Source organism: Saccoglossus kowalevskii, chromosome 4 (genome assembly GCF_978046115.1).
Source record: "Saccoglossus kowalevskii chromosome 4, keSacKowa6.1, whole genome shotgun sequence".
Lineage (NCBI taxonomy): Eukaryota > Metazoa > Hemichordata > Enteropneusta > Harrimaniidae > Saccoglossus > Saccoglossus kowalevskii.
In genome coordinates, this window is record NC_140644.1 from 21,582,347 (window position 1) to 21,610,135 (window position 27,789).

Sequence of the window (27,789 nt, forward strand, 5' to 3'; positions counted from 1 at the left end):
CCTTGTTCTCTTCCACACTTCTTTCACATTTTACGAATCATTGTTATACAAATTACGTGAATAGACGTGTAGTAAAAAATGGCGGAAGCCACAACAGAGGAGAGTAGTGTCCCACCACCACCGAGACGACCGACAATAATTCGTGCAGGGGCCACACCAAGTAAGTGGCAATCTCTTTAACTTAAACGCAGTTCTACATGGCAGGATCTGTGGAACTACCATAGATTCACCATGAATTTCCTGTTTGTGAAACTTTTGAGCCAACATTGACGGTTCCGTGTTCGATGCGTTGTTGACTAGTGAACGCCCGATTCGAAAAACACAGATTTGTTATAGAATTACTCTATTTCGCGCTGATTTGTGAAGCACTATTTTCAGCGTAATGTCCTGATGAAACGATCAGACATCGATGTCGTAGCACCGATGGAATGGACAGGCAGAATGGTGACACCTACACTGCAACAGCTTGATTTTGATTTTCATTTCCGGTATGCGTCGACCTCGTTCGTTGTCACACACAAAAAAAGAGAAGAAAACTGGCATTCTCATCTACGGTTGAAAACAACCCCTTATTCACACATTGTATGTATAACTGTGTTTTGCGAGTGATGTCAGTCGTGTCGTATTAATGTTCCACAGTAAGGATACTCAAGTGAATGTTGAATATCAATATAATGACAGACAGTATGAGAGAAAACAAAACGCAGAACCACTCTTTAAAAATTAAATTGTTTAGAGCAACTTGACAGACATGGAATAACTTTCCATTGTACATCCACTTACTTGAACCTAAACCCTCCAGCCCTTCAATGCATTTGTATATGCCTCTCTGGATAACTGTAGGCATGGAGCTAAAATATTATCTTATTTTAGCTCCATGCTGTAGGTAACCTGAATAAATGAGGAGCATATACAATTAATTTGGGGCGACAATGAAGGCTACGGGTAGGGTTAGAGTTAAAATTTGGGGTGGGCATACAAATCTTATTTGCAGCTGCGTCAACCATCTAGGAGGAGTTAATGGGATTATTGAAACATTGTTAAAGATTTTCCCAGGAAGTTTGCAGTGAAATAAATATAATATTTATTCAACGCTAAAACAAACTACATGTACAGTGAGTTGTTCTATGGTCAGAAAAAATAAATATACTATACTATAAAAATAAAAATAAACTAAACTACACTAAGATACAGTAAAATAGAACTCCTGGAATTTCATATTAAGTTTTGTCTGAGTAATCATTCACTGAAATGCCATACTCAGCAAAAGCAGGTTTTAAAGGTTTTGTAATTTTAGCATTTCTGTATTTTGCTATTTTTTCATCAAGATGTTTTCTTTAATGAACATCTGCGCCTTTGAACGTACATTTGACTACAGTACATGGTATGTATCTGTTTTTGACATGGTGTATTTGTGTTTTAATACAAGCTGCAGGAATAAACAACACAGTTGATTATGAAACCATGCGTGTTTTAGTGTGTATGATCTTATCAAATCATGTTTTGTACAGACATCACTGAACCTCAGCTTCATTCGTGGAAAGAACATGGTCTGTCTGATCTGTAATTCTCTTTCATCTTCTTCACTGTTACAGCTGTTAAGACATTAGAGAATGGTGATGATAATGCTCCTCCCCCAGTAGTACCATTACCACCCAGGCCAACATCATTGCCACCACCACCAATAGTACCATCAACGAGGTGAGCTCAATTTATTAGGCATACCATATTTGTTCTATTAAAAGTGTGTGCACTTACATTAATGATAGGGATGCGTGACCATGGTTAAACTAAAGTTATATTTTGATGAAATTTGTGGTTTATGTTCACTTCCATTGGCAGTTTTCTCCCCAGAAAATTAACCATCTGTATGCTAATTGTTATTCACCTTTAATTTTATTCATTGTCATAATAATAAAAGTTGTATTGTCGCCATGACGTGAGTAACTCTGCCAAAACTAAACACCAAGATTTACAGCATTCATGAGTTGAACCGACCAAAACCTGGCGCATTGCACCATTTAGGCTATTTATGGTATCATCTTAACTGTTATGCATGGCTGTTTTAATTCTGCTTAAGGAGTGCACTAAACACAACTAACCTAGGAAGTATATAATGTTTGATGTTTAAAGTTTGCTTGAACGCAGTCCAAACATTAGTAAGAAAATTCCTATAAATTCAAATGGGATGGACTTATTAAATACAGGTAACAACTCTAGATTCTGGTGTCAGTCTTAGACTAATCTCGATGGAAATTACTTTACTTCAAGTATTAATTTGTAATGTACCAGTATAGTACATTTTCGATCATCAAACAGATTCTGTGTGTAATTCAGTGACTTAATGACACCCTAGAATGATGAAAACTCAATTACAACCAATTTGAACCAAAGCTATTAATGACAATCATGTGTATTGATAATTTGCGAATTCCATAGCTGTTGTATTCACTACAGTTCACATATTATTATATACATCATATTGCCCGGCCTCGTAACACTGGGAATTGTGCACTCACATAAGGGCAATAATTTCCTGTATCACGCCTGGCCCAGTGTCATTGTAAATTATGTTGTGTGTTTAGGGTCAAGGTGTGGTAAAATTGTGATAACACTTATAAGGTGTATGATAAAACCTTTATGGACTGTATACAGCTTTTGCTACTCTCTGTCGTACGGCTGATGTACCCTCGCACACTTGGACGCTCTTGTTACACGATCTTGGGTCGCAAAAGCTGTATCCAGTCCATAAAGAATATTACTTTCTACATAACTAAGGCTTCAAGCAAAATTTGGTCAACAATACAACTTTAATTACAATCCACAATTATACATTTCATTGTATAATAATTTTATGACTCTAACATCTTAGACTACATGTAGATGCTGTCTATTATCGCGAGACTTTGAAAAATCTATGAATAATAGACTAGAAAATCGGTCTGGAGTGTTGTAGGCAGGCTTACGTAAACGTCAGTCTGCACATGCGATTTCCCATTGTAATGTACTGAAATCATGGAGACAGCCACAGACACAGAATTCTGTGCTGTCTATTCTTGAGTGCAATAGGAACGACATTCTGAATTCCTGGATATCAGACTAGTACCGTCTGAGAGTATTGTATGGTAGCAACATTAGGACATAAAAATGATAAATAATGACAATAAAATGTGTAACTAAATAAAAATCACAGAAATGTATCCCCAATGTGCCAATCAAATCATTACAGATGTTCCAGTATTCCATGAATCACTATTCATTGAATCGTCCAACAGTATTTTTAATTCATACACATGAAAAGAATAATTTTCATTTGTATGCTATTATTAATTAATTCATGCAAAAATCAATTATTTTCACTACTGTGAATTAATTAAGTTTTGATGCTACCTGAAAAGCTGTATAAATTTGAGTGTCATGTATCTCATTAATCTGAGTGGCTTGGTGCAATCACAACCAAAAATGATAAACCAGCTATATAGCTACATGTGACTTTATTTTGATTGGGAACGAGGAAAAAACATGTGTCACCTCATGACCTTTTTTTTAGACACCTGAATTCATTATTAAGGAAATGTTATCATCTTTTTTTTCACTCTTAGGCCAACAGTAACATCTGTATCACCACTACGCAGTAAGTTTGCTTTTACTAAATTTTTCATATTTTCCTGAAATATTTTATAATAGGGCAAAAGCTCTATATGTTTGCTACTATATACTATTTTGTCACTGATGTAGTAATCAGTGGTACTGCACAGACCTGATTTGTTATTGGTTGAAATTTGTGCATAATAATGACCTAATTTGCATAATGATCCATAACAATCTCAAGAGCCAGATTTCATATATTAAGTGCTTTCCAATACTCCACAGGATATAAGCTTTTGTCACCTTCCATGAAATAAACCTGCTTCATTTTTTCAACATTTTGATCACTGCTTCCAATGGGGAATTAGAATCCAAAAAGAGAACTGAAATTGTCTAATGCTAGTCTTGTCAGATCTTTACATGGTCAGTGTTTTGCATGTTGTCAATATGCATAAACAGTGTTTTATTTCTGTGGTACAAAGATAATAAGAGGGTATGTGTTTTTATCCTTCAGCTCCCCCTGCAAGGCCACCACCAGTTGTTCCTCCTGCAAAGCCAACAACGCCTTCACAGACATCTCCTACTAGACCTGTGTCTGCTGCTCAAATGTCACCAACAAAATCGAGGGGCGGGTAAGTTGACAAACTATACAAAACATGAATGAATTATTAGTTATCATTTCAAATAAGAAATGCTGTGTATGTACTTGAACTTTAAGTCTGAAATATGAGAATAATGATAGAGTTTTGGGGGAGTTGCAGTCAGAATTGTAGTTGCCAAGCCACAAGAAAAATCATTTTTCCATCCTTACATTATTATTCTCTGTACTATGAAAAATCATGTGTTAATAATCATGCTGTCAACTTTGTTACTAACAAGGGTCAGGTGATATGTACTCATCTATACATTCCATGTATACATAAATAAACCTGACAAACAAAAAGTTATCCATCAATTTATTAACTTTAAATAATTCAGTTCTTAAATGGCGTACTTTTCAAACAATATATATTGATAATACTAGTCGTCAGTTCTGTATTCGACTGATGTTTGCAAAGCATACAATGGGAGGCTTTTCTCTTTGTGTCTGTATGTATGTATGTATGTCTGTTTCAACAACTATTCACCAGATTTCAATGAAACTTAATAAATACATATAAATGCCCCTGAATAATGCACAGACCTGATTTTTTTTATTGAAATTTGTGAATAATAATTACCTGATTTGCATAATACTTCACCAGTTTTCAGCTGTTCCAAATATCTCAAAAACTACTTGACAGATTTCAATTAAACATAGGTGTTCTTGAAAATTCCACATACCTGATTATGTTAGAGTTGAAATCCATGCATATAATTTAGACAATTTTCAGATATTTTAATAACCACTTGTAAGATTTCAATGAAATTTGGTACATAGGTGATCAGGAGTTGTTGACAGACATGGTGAGTATTGGGTTGAAATCTGTGCATAATAATTACCTACTTTGTATAAATTATCCAGAGTCTTCTATAAGTTGGCTATCACACAAGCTACGTTTTACTCCAAGTTACATGTAGTTTACTATTTCCTGTTTCTATTTTATATGCCTCTAATGCCCAACTGTTATTCTAAGCCTTCTTCAATTGAAGTTAATGCTAGTATAATTTTATTTTATATTTCAGACGTCCCGAGATTACTATCATATCAGCAAGACCCATGAGTGAGTGTCCGCAAGTATCAGGTATGCTAGATACTACACAGACTCACTCAGACTCGCCTCCACCCATTCCTGCTAACAGACCTAAAAAAGAACTGCCGGAGCGACCACCACCACCATCACCATCTTCATTAAAATCCAGTAAATATTCATATTCATTTCTGCATAACATGTGCTGTGTTTTCATGTTTCAAACTCCTATGATGGACTGAAGTCTGAATTGATCACAGTATATCGGGATCCACAGGGTGCATGGCTTGCTCACTTCATTTGTGAAGTTTACTTCATTTTAACTTGTCATAATTCATCAATCAATCAATTAATTCATTAGGATTATTTTCACGTTTCCTTATATGAAATTATGCATATTATGATGTGTGTTACTGTGAATGGGTGGGTTTTAGGGAAAATAAAATTATAAAAGTACATATTTAATATCAAGATTTTTTTAGCTCCGCTGACGACTTTGTCGAGCGGAGCTTATCATATGAGTGATTGTCCGTCTTCGTCCGTGTCAATGTTTTACATTTTCGACTTCTTCTTGAAAACTACAAGCCTGAATGCTTTGATACTTGGTGTATATGTACCTTGGGTAGACCTTTCTGAGATTTGTTCATTTCATCATGATATCTTCAATTCTCTAATTTTGGTGAATATTTTTGTCATTTTTGGCAAAAAGTGATATTTTCGACTTCTTGTTAAAAACCGGAAGTCCAATTGCTTCGATAATATATATATAGGTACTACATGTGGACTTCTCTCAGATTTTGTAATGATATCTTTAATTCTCTAATTTTAGTGAATATTTTTATCATTTTTGGTAAAAAATTATATTTTTGACTTCTTGTTAAAAACGGCAAGTCCAATTGCTTTGATAATATATATATAGGTACTACATGTGGACTTCTCTCAGATTTTGTAATGATATCTTTAATTCTCTAATTTTAGTGAATATTTTTATCATTTTTGGTAAAAAATTATATTTTTGACTTCTTGTTAAAAACCGCAAGTCTAATTGCTTTGATATTGCATATATAGGTACTACATGTGAACCTCTCTCAGATTTGTTCATTTTGTAATGATATCTTCAATTATCTAATTTTGGTGAATATTTTTGTAATTTTTGGTGAAAAGTGATATTTTCGACTTCTTGTTAAAAACCGAAAGTTCGATTGCTCTAATACTATACATATTGTTCATTTTCAAATGATATCTTTAATTGAAATGTGCATTGCTAACAGCGGAGCTATCTCAGCCGATAGGCTTCTTGTTGATACTTGATATGATAAGTCAACACTGCAATATTGTTAGCTCATATTTGAAAATAATTACCTGACAAATCAGAACAATTTAGTGGGAAATCTGAGCTTTGTTATTTCAATTGAATAAGTCTAGATTACTGTATTTATTAGAAGCGCATCTCCAATAGAGGCGTGTGTGAAACAAAATAACATTTGTTGTATACTGAATATCACTTATTTTGACTCTGGAATTTATGTATGGCATATGTTATTGGTAGAGTAAGCACAGTATGTGTAGTCAACTTAAAATGAGTTTTGCATCCTCACACGCATGACATAATTGTTTCTGTATTTTTTTCAAGACAACATTTTTTAACAAGACTAGTAGTCAATAGAAATTTATGTTCATTTGGTTTAAAATTAATAAGAAAAATAGGCAAAATGCTGCACCAAAGTGTTAGCTGGAAATACTACATTTTTTGTAGCTGTTCAATGCTGTAACTGAGATCAAGTGTGGATCATGCATATACTTCACATTAATATATTTTAAAGTTTATTGCCATTACTAACAAAATTATTAATTCTAACAAAAATATCTGGAAATTCTCTGAAAATTTTTGTTTTTTGAAATTTAAATTTTTAAGGATCATACTTAAATATCTTTTATTCGATACCGGTAATTTGCAAATTTTATTATACGATGCACCTCAATATTCTTGCATGTTCTGCTGGGTTTTTTTTTCTTGATATTCATGCCCTGTGTGTTAACTTGACATCTCAATTCTTGTTTGTTTGTTTTTCTCAATATTTCATGTTCAATCAATTTCCATAACATTGAAATTAGCAATGAAAATGTTCAACATTTTATTTATTTACTAGGTTCATCTCTATCTCATAACGATGCTAACCAGAAAAAGGCAAGTATTTTTCTTTCCTGAGAACTTGTTTTGATGTACATGTAGCTGTAATATGACATACATTACAAATATTCTATTTATCTATTAAAACACAAAATGATAGAAATATCGGTACAACCTGTGGAGCTGCATATGGACTACCAGTAGTAAGTGACATTTTGACATACAAATACGTGTATGCGCAAATTATGTTATACATGTATCCATCTGCAAAGTGTTGTATTTCAATTGTTTGTGCATCCAAATATTGAAGATTATGACCACTTTGTAGAATTTCAAAGTCATTTGCAAATGATCTATTGTAATTTATCTAGAATTCAATTATAATTTGTAATAATGTACATACACACACACAAAATCGTGTTAGAAAGTTTACCGATAAGAATATAAATAAATTTGTTTTTTTTATTTACTTGCAGCAACCTCAAAAATCTGTGACATCATCATCATCTACTCCAAACGTGCCTCCCCCATTACCAGCCAACAGAACTAGTTCAGGTCCACCTCCACCTTTGCCATCAAGCAGACCATCACATTCATACGTTCATCCTATTGTGTCTGTTCCAGCCCTTGTAAAAAAGGATGCAACCCCTAAAATGAACGATGCAGCTCAGAATGATCAACCACCAGTGCCAGTTGCTAAACCATTATCTCAGAGCTCTAAGGCAGAACCAATAGATGAGAGGGGTGATACAGATCCACAGTCCCCTCTTCCAGCTGGTGCTGTGTCAAGTGTTGGACCACCGTTGCCTGTGAGGCCAAAAACTGGAGAGGATTCAATATCTCCTCCACCTCCAGTGCCACCACTTCCGACTGCAATACCTAAATCTGCCTCTAACGTAAGATCATCAAGAGTCTTTGAGAGTGCTCCAGAAATTGATAAATCTACAGCACCCGCACTCCCACCACATCCGAAGATAGCAACAAAACCACCTCCACTGAGTGCTAAGCCAAACTATTCAGCTCCTTCTTCAGTCAGCCCAGATATACCTCCTCCAGTGACTAATTATACACAATCTAAGGTGTTGAAACCAAGCCCATCACCATCACCTGAGATATTCTCATTTTCACAGTCTTTCAACAGTCAAAGATTTGTTTCATCCACCCCGCCTCCGGGCACCACAAGACAGAGTATCACACCTTCACCAGTCGCTACAAGGCCTAACTCAACACCACCTGTTATCTCCTGTAAACCCGTAGTTGCTACAAAACCTTCTTCACCATCTCCTAAAACAATCGAGAATGAAAGTAGTTTCTCACAGTTTCCTAGTCAGACAGCATCGCTGCCCCAGGAACAGATATCTGCCCAGTCTGCTGGAGGTATGTTTGGCGTAATGTTACGTCCAACCATTGGACCTAGTGTGGAAGAGCCTTCTCAGAAGAAATCTCAGTCTCCACCATCAGTACAAGAATCTCAATTTGATCAAGATCCATTTTCAGTCCCCTTTTCGTCATCTCAGAAACAACAACAGATCCAAGATCCTTTTAAAAATTGGCAGTCGTCTGGAACAACTGCTCCTGTCGCTTTTGATAAAAGTACAGTATTTACGCCAGCTCCGTCGTTAACACCGAAACCGACTGTATCTGCAGTTCCAGTTTTTCCATCTTCGTCACAGCCACCGCCACCAGTACCAACATCAAGACCGAGGCCAAAGCCTTCTCAAAAACCAGACAGCTTTAAAAGCGATGCTTCTAGTGAGCTGACCGGAATGGGGATGAATGCGCCACCACCGGTTCCAATCTCTCGCCCCAGGAGAAAAGAACCAAATCCTGCAGCGTGGCAGCCATCGCCAGCATATAGTGCCAGTACACCAAACGTTAGCGCTGGTAGTGGGGTAGAACCTCAAAAGGACATGAATAAGTTTATCAAAGATATTGAAAGCTTATATTCAAAAGCTCCATCACCTGTTACTGTGAATGAACAACCAGAAAATCTGGAAGATAAAGAAAGTGCAATACCGATAATAACACATACTGGACCAACACCAGCACCAACAACAAGAAGTGCATCATCACGGCCAACAATTATTCGGCCATCTGCAGGCAAGAGTCGACCACCACCAAGACCTATTGCTAGCCCTACATCTGGTCTTTCATCTAAGTCTGCGCCGCCTCCTAGACCTTCTGGTGGGCCGACCATTCACTCTAGCTCTAGTTCTTCATCTTTGTCATTGCTGGATTCACCTATCCCAGAAACTGAAGGAGGCAGTAGTACTAATTTTAAAAGCAGTAGTTCATCGTCCATTACACGGTCACAGTCAATGAGAACGGCTCCAGCAAGGGTATGTTTGTAAACTGTTATCACTACTTCTTTATGACGACTCACTCTGAGAGAATACATGTGATATGTTTTCTCTGCATTGTAAAGTTTGGAAAATCAGATTTGAAAATTATGAAGATAACAGAATTTATTACCAGATTGTCAAAATTAATAACTGGTATACATTAGCTTATATACATTATTTGTTGACATTGAACGCAAATGAAGGCCAAACTTATCCTATCTGTTTTACTGAAAAGCTTAGATAATTGTTCTATGTTTTGTTTTAGCCCGATCAACCTAAGAAAAAAGCACCAGCGCCACCTCGACCACCACCAGCCAAAATGGGAGATAAGCCTTCTAAAGGAGCACCAGCAAGGTCTCAGAACAAGACTTCTACAGGTAATGTTTGATTTGCTCATCTGCATGCATGGTAGATGTGTGTCTGTGGTCGAAATAATTTTTATTTTAATAGACCCACATTCAACACATGCAATTGTTATTTTACATCCGCTGTTTCAGTGTACTTACTTTATTAGCTGGAATTAATTTTCACTGAAAAGGCTTTTTGGGTGTTTTGTATGGAATTTATTTTCACTGATTTTTGATGAGTTTAATGTGAATTAATTGGGAAAAGGTATATTTGCTGGATTTGATTTTCATTGAAATACCTCTTTTGCGAAATCACCTCATTCCAAGCAAATATAAAGTATTTTACAGTATATTTACCGCAGCACTTTCATTCACCATTCTTTGTACAATTTTACCAACACTTGTGTAATATAAGCGAGCGCTCACAAGTTGCATTTCATTAGAGATAAATATGTTAATTTGTTTACAAGGGCAGTCTAATTGGTCAGCTTAAAGCCACCTTTTGAATGTCTGGGACTGCTTTGCAAACGTTATGTTGCTATTTTTGACTCCCGTGTGCGAAGCACAAAAAGGGAGTCTTTGCAGTTAGTGTGTCCGTATGTGTGTCCGTATGTGTGTCTGTGTGTGTCGGTTTTTGATGAAACTTGGTACATAGATGCTCTGGGCCAATGCGCAGATTTGATTAGGTTTTGGTAAATATCCATGCATATTAATTACCTAATTTGCATGATAATTAGCTGATTGTTAGCTGTTCCATGACTGTTCCACTGATATCTAAAGAACCACTCATTGGATTTTGATGAAACTTGGCACATAGATGCTCTGAACTAATGTGCAGATTTGATTAGTTTTAAGTAAAAATCTGTGCAATATTAATTATCTAATTTGCATAATAATTAATTTTTGGTTTTTCCACTGATATCTCAAGTACTAATCATCACATTTCAATAAAACTTGGTACATAGATATCATAGAACACTGCACAGACCTGATAGTTTTTAGGGTAATATCAGTACATATTAATTACCTAATTTGCATAATTAATTAATTTTCAGCTTTTGATATTTCAAGTAGTAATCATCACATTTCAATAAAACTTGGTACATAGATGTCATAGGACACTGCACAGACCTGATAGTTTTTAGTGTAATATCAGTACATATTAATTACCTAATTTGTATAATTAATTAATTTTCAGCTTTTGATATTTCAAGTAGTAATCATCACATTTCAATGAAACTTGGTACATAGATGTCATAGGACACTGCACAGACCTGATAGTTTTTAGTGTAATATCAGTACATATTAATTACCTAATTTGCATAATTAATTAATTTTCAGCTTTTGATATTTCAAGTAGTAATCATCACATTTCAATGAAACTTGGTACATAGTTACTTAAGGTAGAGATGCAGTTTACCTGACAGGTATTTTAAATAGTTAATTAGGCAACCAAGATGACCCCCCCCCCCCTCCCCCCGTTGTCCACAAAACTACATATTTTCGGAAAGCTTATTGTATGAATTTTAAAATTTTGTTAGTATTTTTTTTTTATGGACACTGTAGTTTGAAATATGCACAAAAATGTGCTTTTTTGGTCAAAAGTGATTTAAAAAAATTAGCTTCTAAAACATGCTTCTGTTTCCTGTCAAAATTGGTTTACGGGTACATCTGTTTACTATGAAGAAAGTGCCGTCTTGAAAACTGTCTACCAGTTGTCAATTTTGCAGGGCAGCAGCTCAAATTTCACTACTTCAAGTTTATGCATAAATTAACACCCAGGCTAGTTGTCTGCACGATTGTTGTAACACTGTTCAACCAAAAACAATGCCCCGACAACGTTTTGAAGATAGACACATTGTCAATCATTTGTGAAAATTTCAAAACAAAAGGTCAAATCATCTAGGAGCTATTTTATTTTAAAGTTCTGGAATGTGTACTAAAAAGAAGCTGAGATAATTGCTAATTTGCATAACAATTCACTCAGTAAGAAGTTTGCTAATACTCATAATTAAAATCGTTCCAAATTTAAATGTATTATCGTTTTGTTAAAAGTTAAATATAGTGCATAATATGGAGATCCCGTCATTTCTTTTTTTTACCATGTTTCTTTTTTGTTATTTATGTACAGCCTTGCTAAATCTTGCTAAGCATTCAAAAGAGAGAATGTTTGCACCTGTTATCTATATTTTAAACTTGTTTTTTGAGTATGTTCCACTATTCACAATTCTACAAAATTTTAACAGTCTATAGCCAAGACTGTTTGGATAATAAAAAGCAAAAAAAAAAAATTCACTCCCAAGTGCCCACAAACCTGCATCTCTACAATGTACATTAAGGACTGTGCAGAGACCTGATTAGTTTTGAGGTAAATATTTGTGCATATTAATTACCTAATTTGCATAATTAGTTATTAATTAGTGATATATAAAGAACCACTAATTGGATTTTAATGAAACTTTTAAAGAGTATTCATCATCACATTTCAATGAGCGTAGGACTAAGCAGAGACCCAATTAGTTTTTGGTAAATATTTATGCTTATTAATCACCTAATTAAAATAATTAATTAACACTGATATCTCAATTACTGATCATCACATTTGAATAAAATTTGGTAGATAAATGCTTTAGAACAATAGAGAGGCCCGATTAATTTTGGGTTGAAATTTGTTCATATTAATTCTCTAATAATAATTCATAGTTTTTTTGTTCTAATCACATTTCAATGAAACTTGGTACATAGATTACACAGGCCTTATTAGTTTTACACTCAAATCTGTTCATATCAGTTACATGATTTACATAATTACTTTTCAGCTATTCCATCAATATCTCAAGTACAAGTAATTTTGAATTAATTTTTAATGTGTCTTCAATACTCTCAGCACATGGGAGTTCTTTCTAAGCTTTCTTTGATTAACGATTGTAATCTTCCCCTTATAGGTGCTAAACCTAAATCTGGACCACCACTTTTACCAGCAAGACCTGGTCCTGGTCATCCACTGTTCAAGTATGTGGTAAGTAAGATCTGAATAAACAAGGTTTAAGATTCACACTGCTATCCAGTGATTGGTAACAAGTGTTGAGGACCAGTGGATACATTGTTGAATGGTTTAGTTGTTTGTATCACGTGTCAGTAGTATTATACTACTACTTAACCATTGCATGAGTTATTATTGAATGATTTTTATAAAACATATATGCATACATAACATATAGACATTGATTATATTAACATGATGTCATGTGTGGCTGTCACTAGTGTCAGAACTGTGTTGTCTACTTTGGATTCTGGATTCTAGAATCTGGATTCTAGATTCTGTCTTAAGGACCCAGTGAAATGTTCACTGTAATATTTTCTTCTATGCTACAATGTATCGATAGAGAGCCATTGCTCAAACTGTCTTAGGACAACGGTTACCAAATATCATCTACTATTCATTGTGACTCCTTATCTCAATGGCCCCAGTGAAATATTCACTGATATTCTGTCTTGTAATTAACCACAGTGAGACCTACGGTGTGTATTATGCAAAATAGCATGATTTAGCCATATGAGTGTTTTTGAGTTGACAGATTGCTAGCTTTTACTAGTTTCTCTCATCATATTACACTAATAGATTTCATTTCTTTTGTTTTCACAGGTTACTGAGCCCCATGCTATTGCTGTGTTTTCTTATAGTAAACAAAACTATGATGAACTTTCCTTTGATGTGAGTAATAATAGTTTAGTGATGCACCCCTGAATGGGTTGTACAATTTAGTTGTCCTTTCCCATACAAAGGATTCAATGATTTCCAACAATTAACATACAATTTGAAACATGTCTCATTATGATGTTGGTCATCCTACTTGTTTTTTTGTTTTTTCATACACCTTTTAGACTCTCTGTTTTTAAATTTATAAAACACCCTACTATTGTTTAGTACCTGGAGCAGAATAAAAATCAGAATTGTATCAGAAAAAACAGAAAATGAATCTGTAGCAAAATCTATCAAGATCCAATTAGTATAAGTTATGTCATATGATCCTAAAACTTTAACTATCCTTGGGGGCGAACATCCGGGCATTTTCACCGCCTGGCACCATCGCGGTGAAAACAAAAGCCCAAAATTGGCAGAAAACGGTACTTTGGAATGGTTGTTGAGACTCCCTTGAACAGTTTAACAATATTAGCCCTACGTGTGTAACATATATAAATTCGGTTGTTCAGGATTACTTCAAAGTTGAGTTTGTGTTGTTTTCTTGAATTTTTGCCGGCTCGACAGCAGCACGCACAGAGCCCATAGAAATGCGTGGAACGTCTTGTGACGTAGCTCCGCCCCCAAGGGTATATACCAGTAATTACTGTTTTGTGTACAATTTACTATTTTTTTTTGCTGAATGTATATTTTTTTTCACAGCAAGACGAAGTGATTATACTTGTGAAAAAAGTTGATGATGATTGGTTGATTGGACGTAACGTTGATGAGGAAGGAATGTTTCCTAAGAAATTTGTAAGAATAATTAAGCCTTTACCGTCAGAGGTATGTATCAGGAAATCTGTTGGACCAGTATGTTGCGAGTTTAATAAAATGTCATTAAATGTAAACAAAAACAAAATCAATTTTCATGAATATTCCCCATGTTGACCTGGTTCCAGTACCTCGTGGCTATGTAACTTTAACACTGTCACAAGTTCCAGGTGAGTCACGGCTTTTGACACTTATTTTTTTGGAACTTGGCAGTAATTACCAAGATTAAAAAATAGTAGCCCTAGGTAATTTTTAATAGAATATTCTACAGAAAATTTAAAGTATTAAATGCCCTCCAATTAAAATTGATGCTTATTCCAAGCCAGTGGGGGAAACAACAAAACACAAGAAATTTCATATTGATTTCAGATATTTTGAACTAGTAACCACAAAATAGATCAGTGTTCCCAGTCCTGTTGGCTACCACCAAACAAAAAATCTCATGTATAGGAGTCATCAAATCTCAAACACAAAAACTTCTTTTGAGTTGACAGTTTGCAATGTGCCATCTTTCTTAAAATTTGCAATATTTACGCTTCTTAAGAACACTTGCCCCATGTGTTCGTTCAACCTCAATCTTTGGTTGGTAAAATTTGTAGTTCCTTGCTTGAAGGAGCAGATAAATAGGTTTAGTGATCATTATATGATACCTGCCTGATTGGCTGGTGGTATACAACAGAGATAACAAATACACTGCCACCAAGTTTTTCCAGTCTATGTCTTGCAGTAATACTTCAAACAAACAACTATTTTTAAGCATACAAAACTTGGAATTAGCTGTGGAAAATTAATGTATTTTCACTATAAAGCGCTTTATTTTCAACAGTGTAAAAAATTAATAAAATTACTTTCTGTTGTTTTGAACCGCACATGTTTTTGTTATGATCTCATTTTCACATTCATGTCAAATTTGATGCTTCAATCAACTCAACACATTTGAATTTTACAGTGGGCGCAAACAAGAAAGTGGAAAGTTGATGGAAGTAGATTAACAATTAACATATTATGTTGACCACGACATAATAAATGAAGACTTCAACAAAGTTGTGAAATGGTGCAAGGCCAACAAACTTATTAATGTGCAAAAAACAAATTATATGATTTTGAAAACACCCCAACGCCATATTAATGTGGAAGGAAAAATAGATATAGATGGTACATGGGTGCTTCGGTTACAACATATTTGGGTGTAACCACCGACCCATCCCTGACATGGAAATCTCATATTGAGAAAATAAGTAAAATAATCAGTTCAAAAGTGGGTAATATATCACAAATTCGGCATTACGTGCCAAAATCTATCCTCCTTTTGTTAGTCCTTGTTCGGACGTAGTCCGAAAACGGGGACTTATGTTTTGCCCTGTGTGTGTCCGTGCGTCCGTGATCACCTGTATCTCGAACATGCATGGATCGATTAAGTTCAAACTTCACTCATACATCACACATTATATGGGACATATGCACATGCATTTTTTTCATTATCCGATTAACGATAGCCGAATAGCGGCCATTTTAAGGCCGAAAATGCATCAAAATCGCATTTTTTCACCATTCTGGACCCGGATCTCAGTTATGCATGGACGGATTTTGTTCAAATTTGGTACATACATTAAACATAATAGGACCTTGATGCACGTCATTTTTTGTTTTGGATCGGGTTTGAAATGGCCGACTGGCGGCCATTTTGTTTTAAAGAATTCAGTTCTGGATCCGTATCTGAGACATGCCTGGATTGATCGAGTTCAAACTTCACACACACAAGGTACATCATGTCACAAATATGTATATGCATTTGTTTCATGATCTCATTAATGATGGCCAAATGGCGGCCGCTTTAAGGCCGAAAATGCATTGAAATGGCACATTTTCACCATTCCGGACCTGGATCTCAGTTATGCATGGACGGATTTTGTTCAAATTTGGTACATACATTAAACATAATAGGACCTTGATGCACGTCATTTTTTTTTTTCGGATCAAGTTCGAAATGGCCGACTGGCGGCCATTTGGTTTTAAAGAATTCAGTTCTGGATCCGTATTCGAGACATGTCTGGATTGATCAAGTTCAAACTTCACACACACAAGGTACATCATGTCATAAATATGTATGTGCATTTGTTTCATGATCTCATTAACGATAGCCAAATTGCGGTCACTTTAAGGCCGAAAATGCATTGAAATCGCACATTTTAACCATTCCGGACCCGGATCTCAGTTATGCATGGACGGATTTTGTTCAAATTTGGTACATACATTAAACATAATAGGACCTTGATGCACGTCATTTTTTTTTTCCGGATCAAGTTCGAAATGGCCGACTGGCGGCCATTTTGTTTAAAAAATTCAGTTCTGGATCCGTATCCGAGACATGTCTGGATTGATCAAGTTCAAACTTCACACACACATGGTACATTGTACATCATGTCACAAATAGATGTGTGCATTTGTTTCATGATCCGCTTAACAATAGCTGAATGATGGCCATTTTAAGGCCGAAAATGCATTGAAATCACGTATTTTCACAATTCCGGAACCGGATCTCAGTCATGCATGGATGGATTTTGTTCAGATTTAGTACAATGTGTTGTACATATACAGGTGCATTTCGGTCATGATCTGCTTTGAATGTATATGTCACTCAAATATGAATGGAACGGGGATGTGTCATTGACAATGACTTGTTATACAATAGTTTAATTCTCCCGCACCTAACATATTGTATTGAAATATGGGGACATACTTACCCCACTTTACTTGAACCAATTCTACATTTACAAAAAAAGCTTGTACGACTTATTACCTTCTCTGATTTATATACGCACTCTGCACCTCTCTTTCAACAGCTTGACATCCTTGACATTAACAAACTCTGCAAACTTCACACTTGTTTGTTCATATTTGACCTTAAGAATAATCGCTTTGCCCATGATATCAGTTATTATATTAATCAGCATTCCCATCTTTACCCAACAACAGCCATTTCCAATGGAAACTTGTCAGTCCCGAAAATGAATTTATCAGTTTCCCAACATAACTTCACATATTCAGCGGTCAAATATTGGAATTCCCTTACCGGTACTGTCCAGATAAAAGGTTTACGCAATAGAAACCAATTTAAAACAGCACTGAAAAAAATGCTTATATCACAGTGAGCATCCTGAGTCGTCCAATTGATGCATACTATTTACTTTTATTTTGTTTTAACTTAGATATTTAATTTACTCGTGTATTTTTCTGATTAGGTACTTACTCATTTATGTTACCATACTACTTTCTTTTTATACTAGTTATTTATTTTAAGTGATAGGGCCATGAACTAGACTAGTTCTGCTGAACTATTTTCATGGTCCACACCAGAATTATTCAAATTGTGTACAAAATACCTTATATAATTTTCTTCTTTATATATCTCAATCATTGTATACATAATTTTTCTGGTGAAATAAATCAATCAAATCAAATGATAAAGAATTTTGAGGGAAGTTGCAAGTGACCTTGTTTATGCCCGCTGTAATGTTCTCTTATTTTTTCCATATGTTTATGTACAAAACAGACCAGCATCTGAAACTACTTTGTCATGCCCCTCAGCTTGGCTTCTGGTAGACCAGTCATTATTCTGCCCATCCAGGCACTATAATTTGTTTGCCCAGAAGTGATATGAATCAAAATTGGGACAAAGACTAGACATTGAACTTGAGATACACACAATATAACAGCACTGCTAAAAACAGGTCATCACACACTCCATTTCATATAGATATGAATGTTTTCATATGAAATATTTATAAACGTCTTGTACATTACAAATGATGATTGAAAACTTAAATTAAATTAAAAATCGCCTGTACTTGGCAATAAATCGGCCAAGGAAACACAGGGACTCATGGGTAATGAGAATCACCAAATGGCTTCTATAGTCCATTAAAGCATTTTCTTTGGTCTTTTATAAATTTCAATAAAAAACATTCATACCAATATGAGACTGAGTGTTCAATATAGAACACATTTATAAAAACAGGTCAGAAACAAGTCATTACAGACAGGAAATATTGATTGTGAATTATTATTTCAGAGTGCACCTAGATTATCTGGGCCATCAGCTGTAGCTGTGTACGACTATGACTCAGTGAACCCAGATGACTTGAATTTCAATAATGGCGATGTCATTAAACTGTTACAAAGGATAGGGGATGACTGGTATAAAGGCGAGTGCAATGGAGAAATAGGAATGTTTCCAAAGAACTTTGTAGAAGTAGTAGAAGATTTGCCTGAATATGTTGAAGAAACGCAAGTTGATTGGGGAAGGTACATTTCTTCAAAATATTATGCTTTTATAAGTTTTGTCACTTTTAAAAATCCTGTGTGGATACATGTGTGTGAAGGAAAATTTCAAATATGTTGGTAGAAAGATGTACCATTTACATACTGCTTTTGGTTGGTGATCCAATTCAATATGGCTGACAAACGGCCATTAATTCAGTTATATTTGTTTATTCGTGTTCATTCTCTGAGATGCATCTGAAACTTGCCAAATATAGCAGATATAATTTATTGTATGGAGCTATAGATGGTGATTTGTTAATCAAATAAAATTTTATATCTTTGGAAACCTAGATTTATCTATAATTGTCATTATTTTAATTTCTCAGCGGCCCACGGTGTAGAGCAAGGTTTGATTACGAAGGTGAAGAAGAAAACGATTTGGAATTTGATGAAGGAGAAATTATAAAGTTGATCTCGTATGTAGATGAGGAATGGTTGAAGGGAGAAGTGAATGGAAAAATTGGTATATTCCCCATAGAATTTGTAGAAATCATAGAAGACCTGCCACCATCTAAGGCTGGTGTACTGAGCCAGGCAACTGGTATCACAGTGACACCGCCAACGCCAACAAATCAAGGTTATAATTTAGAATTATCATGATCTGAAAGTTTTTGAACTTACATTACAGTCTGTTACATATGCACAAACACGAACCCCATGATGGATATTTTGATGTCAAAAACAAAATGTTTGAAGAAAACATAATGATTATTGTCAAAGGAAAGATTTTCGAAATAATACTGAAACCACAATAAGATCAAAAAATAGTTGCAGACTCATCGTAAAAGCAAACGCTTTTTGATTTCATCTGAGTTTACTTGTTGTCCAGCATGAATGAGAGTCCGTTGGCCTACCTTATTCAGAGACTGTAGTTATAGATGCCATTATGGACGCTGTAACTTTAATGCTATCCCAACAACTAAAATGGTGCATTGTGGGTAGACTTGAGGTACATGTTAGAAACATGGCTGTTGCAATGTTTGTATTGGGTAGCACAGAAAATTGTAGATGTAGTAGTTTAGTTTTTAGCTATCAACTTTACCATACAATTACAACCATGTTTATTGATTTTCTTATTTATCTACTGTATTTCATCAATATGCCTCAATTTGTTGTTCTAAAATCAAGATTTCTTGTGATCATTCTTATGTTATGTTGAAAAATTTATTGTTTTATAAAACGTGTAAAAATGGATCAAACTATCCTGTTGCTAAGTTTTGTGTTGCCGGTTGTTGTTAAGTTGTGTCTATTTGTTAAATAATGATTCGTTACACATGTTTTTCTTTTTCCCAGATAATTATGTCTCTGCTTTGTATGATTTTGAGGGCAGTGATAACACAGAATTGAGTTTTAAGGTGAATATAATGATCTCATCTGGTGTTATTTTCTCCAGTGTTTGTTGAACCTTTTTGAGTATTTCTCGCAGAAAAAAAACGTGTGCACACACCTAATCCTCAGTTTAATGTGTCAAAAAATATCACTACAGAGCGTGAACCATTGTAGTAAAGACTGTTGACAATGTTATTTCAAAATATTTCTATATCATCATCTACTTTACAGGCTGGTGATAGAATCCAAGTTGTTAGTCAAGTAAATGCTGACTGGTTGATTGGTAAAATCTTCGGTAGCAGTGGTCGATTTCCGTCAGCATTTGTTGATCAGATACCTCCCAATCTTCCCGTTGAAGATAAATCTTCATCTGTAAGTGATTTCTTTGATTGTAAAATTGATTGTGTAATATTCTGTCTGATCAATGCATGTATAAGATATACTCACGTTGTTGTTTAATTAAACACACTCGCCTAATTAATTAATTGAAAAAAATAGAGCGATAATATGGTTTTATTGTTTTACCACACATGAGAAGTTTTTGGCAGCAATCCCCATCATTTCTTACAGGGTGCCAGTGATGCCCATTGCATTGCAAAATATGATTACGATGTGACGGCACCGACAGATTTAAGTTTTAAAGAAGGAGACAAGATTGTGATCCTTGAGAATGTCAATGATGAGTGGCTCCGAGGCAAATGTAAAGGAGAGGAAGGAATGTTTCCAAAAGTGTTTGTAGATGTAATTACAGAGTTACCTCCAGGTAAGAAATGTACAGTTTTATTTTGATCAAATCTAAAATAAAATAAAAGATTTCTGATTTGTTATGATACCAATAACTGAATTTAATTTGTTCTTTCTGGCCTTTGTCTGGTCAATATTTTTCAGAATCAAAGGCAGGAGGCAAAAAGAAATTAGGTGGAGCATATGATGAGCTGATACCCAAAGCTAAGGCGTTGTATGATTTCAGCGGACAGTCTGATAGTGAGCTAACGTTTAAGGTAAATGTGACAATGTGTTTATTCTGTTACACAAGTTAGGTTTGTGTTCATGGGAGCAAATGGTGATGTGACTCTAGATTATTGTTGGCAAAATATGATTCTGTGGTTTCCGAGTTACTTCTTGTACTATGACATGTAAAATATATTTTGCAATATAATTATATATTTAGTATTTTAAATGTGGTGAATCTTTTTTTTATGAAAATTAATACTAATTAATAATGTATTTATTTTAATAGGAAATTGCCGTACCCTGTACATAAGTGTCCTCGAAAAAATAAACTTCACCTTTAATTTTCAGAATAGAGGGCATACTTCTATTTAAAATCAATCTGATAATACATTCACATTTTTGTTCATCGTTGTCGTCGTTGCTGTTAATTATTGTTATTGTGTGCATAATAACTTTACTAATTCTATTCCATACTTTATCAAACTTGGTCACCTTATTCATCAGTGTAAAGTCTTCCCTTAGTATGACAGATGTCCTATATGAAAATATCATGCAAAAATTAACAAAATCTGATAAAATATTTTGACTGTTTCTACTTGACGGATCACTGATGATAAGGTCACTTATCTTGCATGTTTTATGAATCTATTCACGTCTAAATGCAGCACTTTTTTTCTGAGATGAGGCATTTGTTCTATACTAAAATATCTGAATTACTTTGAATAAAGCTGGAAATTATGTCCCTTAAAATAATAAAACAAATTAGGCACCAATGTTTTTGTAACATATTTACATCAATCAAGGACATTCAATAGACTGCTTTCCCACTGTTGTTTCAATCCCAAAACTTATTTGTATTCAAAATTAATTATGACAATGCATATTCATATTGAAACAAGCTATGATAAAGGGAATAATATTATATAACAAAGGGCAAGGCCACCATAGTTCAACTATGTTTTGATCCCAATTGTTATTTTCATTTGATCCCCTAGGCTGGTGATATTATTTATCTTCTGAATAATGTTACTGAAGAATGGTGCAATGGAGAGATAGACGGCAACGTTGGGCAATTCCCGTTGTCCTTTGTTGAGATTCTTATCCCTTTGCCTTGAGATTGAACACTTAGAAGTGATATCAAGTGCAATACAAGTGGTATAATGCAGTGTATTCAGAATATAAGATGATTATTTGAGAGTATAATACAAATATGCACTTTAGTGTATAATGGATCTTTAAAGAAATAATGCTAATTTACATGTTTATTAATTGGCTATTACTCATATACATTTTTTTCGGGCGACAATTGTTCATGAATTAACAGTTAACTAATAGGGTGTCCAATTAAAAAACATGCTTTATTTTCTGGAGTAACAAATTATCAATTTTGTAACGGTGAAAATGACATTGTTATTTTTGAAGCACGTACACACCACGTTGTGTTCAATGTTGTTTCCATGACAATTATACAATTATGTGTAAAATACATTGTTTACATGGAATCTCAACGTAAGAGAGTTGAAGTATCTTTTTGAAAATTTCATTCATTCAAACAACTTATCAAATCTGTTAAATTGTTAGTAGTGATGGTTCACTGTACTTTACATAAGTTCTCTTGCACGCACTGAATTATTAATATGCAAATAATATTCATATTGTTTAGACCAGGTCAGTATAATCACTTGGTATCATCATGGATGTAAAGACAGATCTGTCTTTTACCTCCATGGTATCATTAATTTCATTCGATGGTGGACACTTTGTCACACATTTCAAACCAGACAAAGCTTGGCCCAAAAAACGTATTTACAAGCTAGTTTTTTTTCTCCCAACATACAAACTATTACATAAATCTTAATAAGTAACTAACTGCAATGAAGATGTGTTCATTGTATTTGCAATTCTGAACATTCTCTCCAGTGATGACTATCGAATCCAATAATTGATTGGATTTCATGGCATTTATCATGTGCTTTATCTGTACATATAAGCATTAACACACAATTTGGTTATACTAGTTGTTTCAACTTAAAATCGCAATTTCTCTGGCTGCTATGTGGTAAACTATGCATTTTAAATTCCTTCAGTTTGTTGTACGGCATTTGTGAAATTCAATAAAACACATCATCATTTTTACAAAATTTTACATTATCTTCTTTTTTGTAGCAGAGAAAAAATGTTAACGATTCGGATAATTTTTTGTTACTTGCTGCTGTTGCATTGTTATTAGATTATTGTATGACAAGTAGCAACAAATGAATGGTGTGATTCCTTTATTGTAAATATCATATTTGTTGATTAACTGTTATTATTAATAGTAAAAATTATGTATATAATAATTTCTACATCATAAATGTGTTCAGTTGTATGTCATTACCGGTAGACCCAATGGATCTGAATTGTAACGAAATGTGGGTGATGATAGTACGTTTGATATGGTTGCAAATATTGATGTACACTTATTTGTCAAATTTTCTGCAAAATGTTGCCCAAAATTTCACTAAATGTCATGAAAACGCAAGGAAAAATAAATGAAACGATTAATTGTGTAACACACTGCCACTGGTGAGTTGTTGCACAGAACTGCTCTACATGGCATATATCATCAATGTAATTCAATATAATTCAATACTAGCTGCTTTTGCCTGTCCAAATTTTTTCTGTATATTTTTGAAGAGCAGCCAACAGTACTGAACTGCAATGCTAGATGATTTATTGGTACTATTAGGGTGACTTTTACCTGGACACTTTATTAACAGTATTGATTTCCGACTTCGGAACTGATCACTGACCATATATTGGCACAACCATAAAACTTGTTTTCTAGTATCTAGATTATAATTACTTTTAGAATGTAAACAGATATTTTTTTAATATATTTCAAAAAGTGGAAGTACATACATTTAAAGCAGGTCTTTATATATTTCACTTCAGCTCACATTTATATTCTGAGTTATTTTTTGTTGCAAATGTTGAATAATAATGATGTAGATTTGCTAGAGTGTAGCGACAACTCCATACATGTATTAGTGAATTATAATTTTTGTTAACGACAAGCTGCTTTTGTTTTTTCATGTGGTGTAATGATATTGTTATTATAAAGTCGCGTTCTCAAGAAAACAGATAAAAACTTCTTTTTTAGTTATTGTTTGCAAGTTGCATTCTCACTTTGTAGATTTTATGAAACATCTTTCCCAGGACAAGCTAAAAAAGATGCAAGAATTATATTGTTTTTAGCGAAAGTAGATACTTTTCACACATTTTATTTAGAGGGAAGGGTAAGCTTTTCTCCCTTAGACAAACGTACCAATAATGTAACTGACATACCAGAGTATTTATTGTTTGCAACTTTATGCAGTTTATGCCCATCCAAATTCCCAACATTTTTTTGGTGTCTATATTAATCAGGGGATGATACCTTACAGATTTACATAGTGGGAATGCAACTTATTTTTGCCATCTATTCAGCTGATAACATCACAATCCTTTTATCATAGAGGGAGTGTGATAACATCCAGAATGTGTGGGGATGGCATTGGGAGGGATTTTGTGTAATGTATTTGCTGCCACATTTAACTCCCAACAAAATTGAAATTTTAATTTATATGGGAGGTTGATCGTCACCTTTATATTTGTATAGCAAGTAAGAAACAATTCTTAGTAGAAGGCTTTAACGAATATTATCGTAGCAAAGAAATTCATTTGTTGTGGCATTTGAGCTCATCTGGTTTGATTTTTTGTTGTTGCAAATTTTGTGTAGTGTACAGATTTGATATCCATTACATCCATATTGGTTTAGCTAGGGTGGTGTCACACTTCGTGCCACAAAATGCTCACAGAATATGACATATTCTATTTCTTTGTTTACTGTGATGTCACTGTGTGAGCTTACTACTGCTCTAAATTTATAAATGTTGAGGTTATAACAATTTTAAAACATACACAGGTTTGTACTTTCTATCGTATCAGATGAGCAAATTGAAAAGTAGTGCATTATGTTTCACAATGATAATGTTGATATTTTTTTGCAGACTAATTATCACCAAATTAATCTTTATTTTGATGCATTATGTAACACTTCATGTGATTTATCTCATTTTCTAAAATTACTATAAAAAGTAATGCTATATTTCATATTTAAGATGTTTGCAGGTAGTGTATCATTTCACCAAATCATATTTGTAATTATAAGGAATCAAAGGTAGACAGGGGCATGCAACTTTGGTATGCATGTACATATATGGTGATATGCAATGAACATCTCAATCTGTGTTTTTCATGATTGTTCTGATCGCCTCAGTAGCTATGAGTCAGGTTGCTGGGTATTCTCGGGAGCGAACCTCCAGGCATTTTCACCACCTGGAAACCACAGCCTATGAAAACAATGTTCAAAAACTTTCAAAAAACCGTATTTTGGGCTAGTTGTTGAAACTCTCCCGAACATTGTAACAAGATTACTCCTACTTGTGCAACATATAAAAATGTGGTTGTTTGGTACTGTCTCATAGTTGAGATTGTGCTGATTTCTTGACTTTAGCTGTTTTCACCTGCTCTCCAACCGGCGTTCCACACCAGCTTGCACAGAGCCCATAGAAATATCTTAGCAACATAGAACATTCTGTGACGTAGCTCCGCTGCTGCGAATATATTCTATTCAGAAAAGGAACCTGAGACAAATTTATTTTTTTGACACACTCATCATTATAAGTATTTCTAGACATGTGATCATTTGTGAGATGTATATTTCATACCGCAATATATAAATCTCTTTGATACTGTATCAATTAGGTCTCGAATCTGGAACAAGAATTTTAATTGTTTCTCTGTTAGTGTTATGCATTAAAATAGTCACCATTTTGTTCCAAAACTGGGTCAAATGTTGACATTTGGGGAGGCTGTAGTCGGAAATCAAGCCTTGTGAACTCTTACTGTTTCCAGAAACATATTGAAATGTTTTGACAAAACAAATTTCACTTTTTTCCACTCTACCTGTAACCTTAGATTCTTACAAAAGTGCCTTACTCTGTATATTCAGATTTAGAAAATACATATTATTCTATATATATATATAATCAAGTAGTTCCAGGGTTACAGAAGTGGATATAAATCATCAAGAATATGAGTTATTTAATCTCAAAAACAACTCACAACTAAGTGAGTTAAATACGTTACATTTCATTTTATTTTGTTCCCTGATCGCTTGTGGTGCTTTAGACAAAATTGATTACCCCCCCCCCCCCAAATAAAAAAATTGATTTTTTTTTTTTTTTCTTTAACATCTAGTTAAACAAAACATTTTTTTCAAACTACCAATCAAATCTTTAATTATAGTGTTCTTTTGCAAAATGTCACAAACAGTTTCTGTATTATTTGAACCTGAAAAGCTAATTTTAAATCTATCTAAATAGAATTTTAAACAAAATGTAATTCTTTAATCTCACTACCCTCTGTCTTGAGGGTAGACAAGGCAAATCAGTGAAAACTCAAATTTAAAAAGTAATATAATAAAAGTAATAGTGATTCCTTCATAGCATGAAACCTTACTTTGGTGGCCATTTTGAATTGTAAAGTACATGTACTGTAAAAGGGTTAATTATTCACTTTAGTTTTGATTATTTCGCTGACCAGAAAATGCGCTAAATTAAAACCCAGTGAATATGTATATATGAACACATTATCTAAATGATAAAACCGTGAATTTAAACCCACTGCATATGCCTGAAATGGTAAATCAGTGAAATTTAAACCCAGTTAAAAATTAGTTATTTTACAGTACTAGTAGTCAATATACATACATAGGTTTATAAATTAAAGGGCGACAGTCGTCGCGTCGTGTTCGATATGGGACTCGTAGCGACGTATACAACGCGTGTAAAATACATTGTTTATTTACATGAAATTCGAACACATGCTGCGCGACGACCACCGCGCTTTAATAACTAGTTTTCAAGTACATCATTTTTTTTTCTGCCATTCAAATAGCTAGTCAAAAAAATTTAGCAAAATTTCAAAAAGTGTGCTAATTGTGTCTAATCCTTAATATCAAATACTATATGGTTAATACTATAGATGTTTTTTGCAACTTTTATAAAGTCTATTATATGGTTAATACTATAGATGTTTTTTGCAACTTTTATAAAGTCTATCTTGCTTTGAATATATAATGATGTGAATTCTCAAAATGCAGAAAAAGAATAAAAATACCATTCTTGCAGATTATGGTGTCATATTGTATTATATACTAAAAAGCTAGTATACTCTGAAATAATGTCAAACTGGTGAGAAATCGTTCACGGCAATATCGCCAGGCATGAAGTGATTTCTAAATTTAAACAAGTGTAAAACTGCAGGCGTATTTAGAGGGCGCCAATGGCCTTGTGTTTTTACCTATGTGTATTCAGAGGATGTTGTAAATGGCGTCGAACTGAAATGAACACTGTCTCCAAGAATACATGAAATGAACTACCGGGTACCTCTGCTGTGCTTATTAAACCAGTAGTCAGACCAATTGGTGTTGCTTTGGAGTGAGGTAAGTTTCGATGACGTCATAATAGGTTACTAGGTGCATACAGAGTAATTGCCGACGTTA

General features: G+C 34.2%; 2 protein-coding genes across 2 annotated transcripts; both read left to right on the forward strand.

Annotated features, from left to right (window-relative positions):
- The first annotated feature begins 78 nt into the window (after window positions 1–78).
- LOC146747187 (uncharacterized) lies at window positions 79–7,939 on the forward strand. The gene is made up of 7 exons (XM_085498311.1): window positions 79–160; window positions 1,596–1,701; window positions 3,603–3,634; window positions 4,103–4,220; window positions 5,254–5,429; window positions 7,409–7,450; window positions 7,866–7,939. Exons 1-7 carry the CDS (start codon window positions 79–81, stop codon window positions 7,937–7,939), a joined length of 630 nt encoding a protein of 209 aa, XP_085354437.1.
- Window positions 7,878–27,414, forward strand: LOC100376585 (uncharacterized). The gene is made up of 12 exons (XM_078011934.2): window positions 7,878–9,728; window positions 9,997–10,108; window positions 13,024–13,097; window positions 13,725–13,793; window positions 14,484–14,606; window positions 18,667–18,899; window positions 19,244–19,494; window positions 20,211–20,272; window positions 20,478–20,618; window positions 20,817–21,009; window positions 21,135–21,247; window positions 22,196–27,414. The coding sequence occupies exons 1-12, from the start codon at window positions 8,043–8,045 to the stop codon at window positions 22,313–22,315; spliced, it is 3,177 nt and encodes a 1,058-aa protein (XP_077868060.2). The 5' UTR covers window positions 7,878–8,042; the 3' UTR covers window positions 22,316–27,414.
- Window positions 27,415–27,789: the final 375 nt, after the last annotated feature.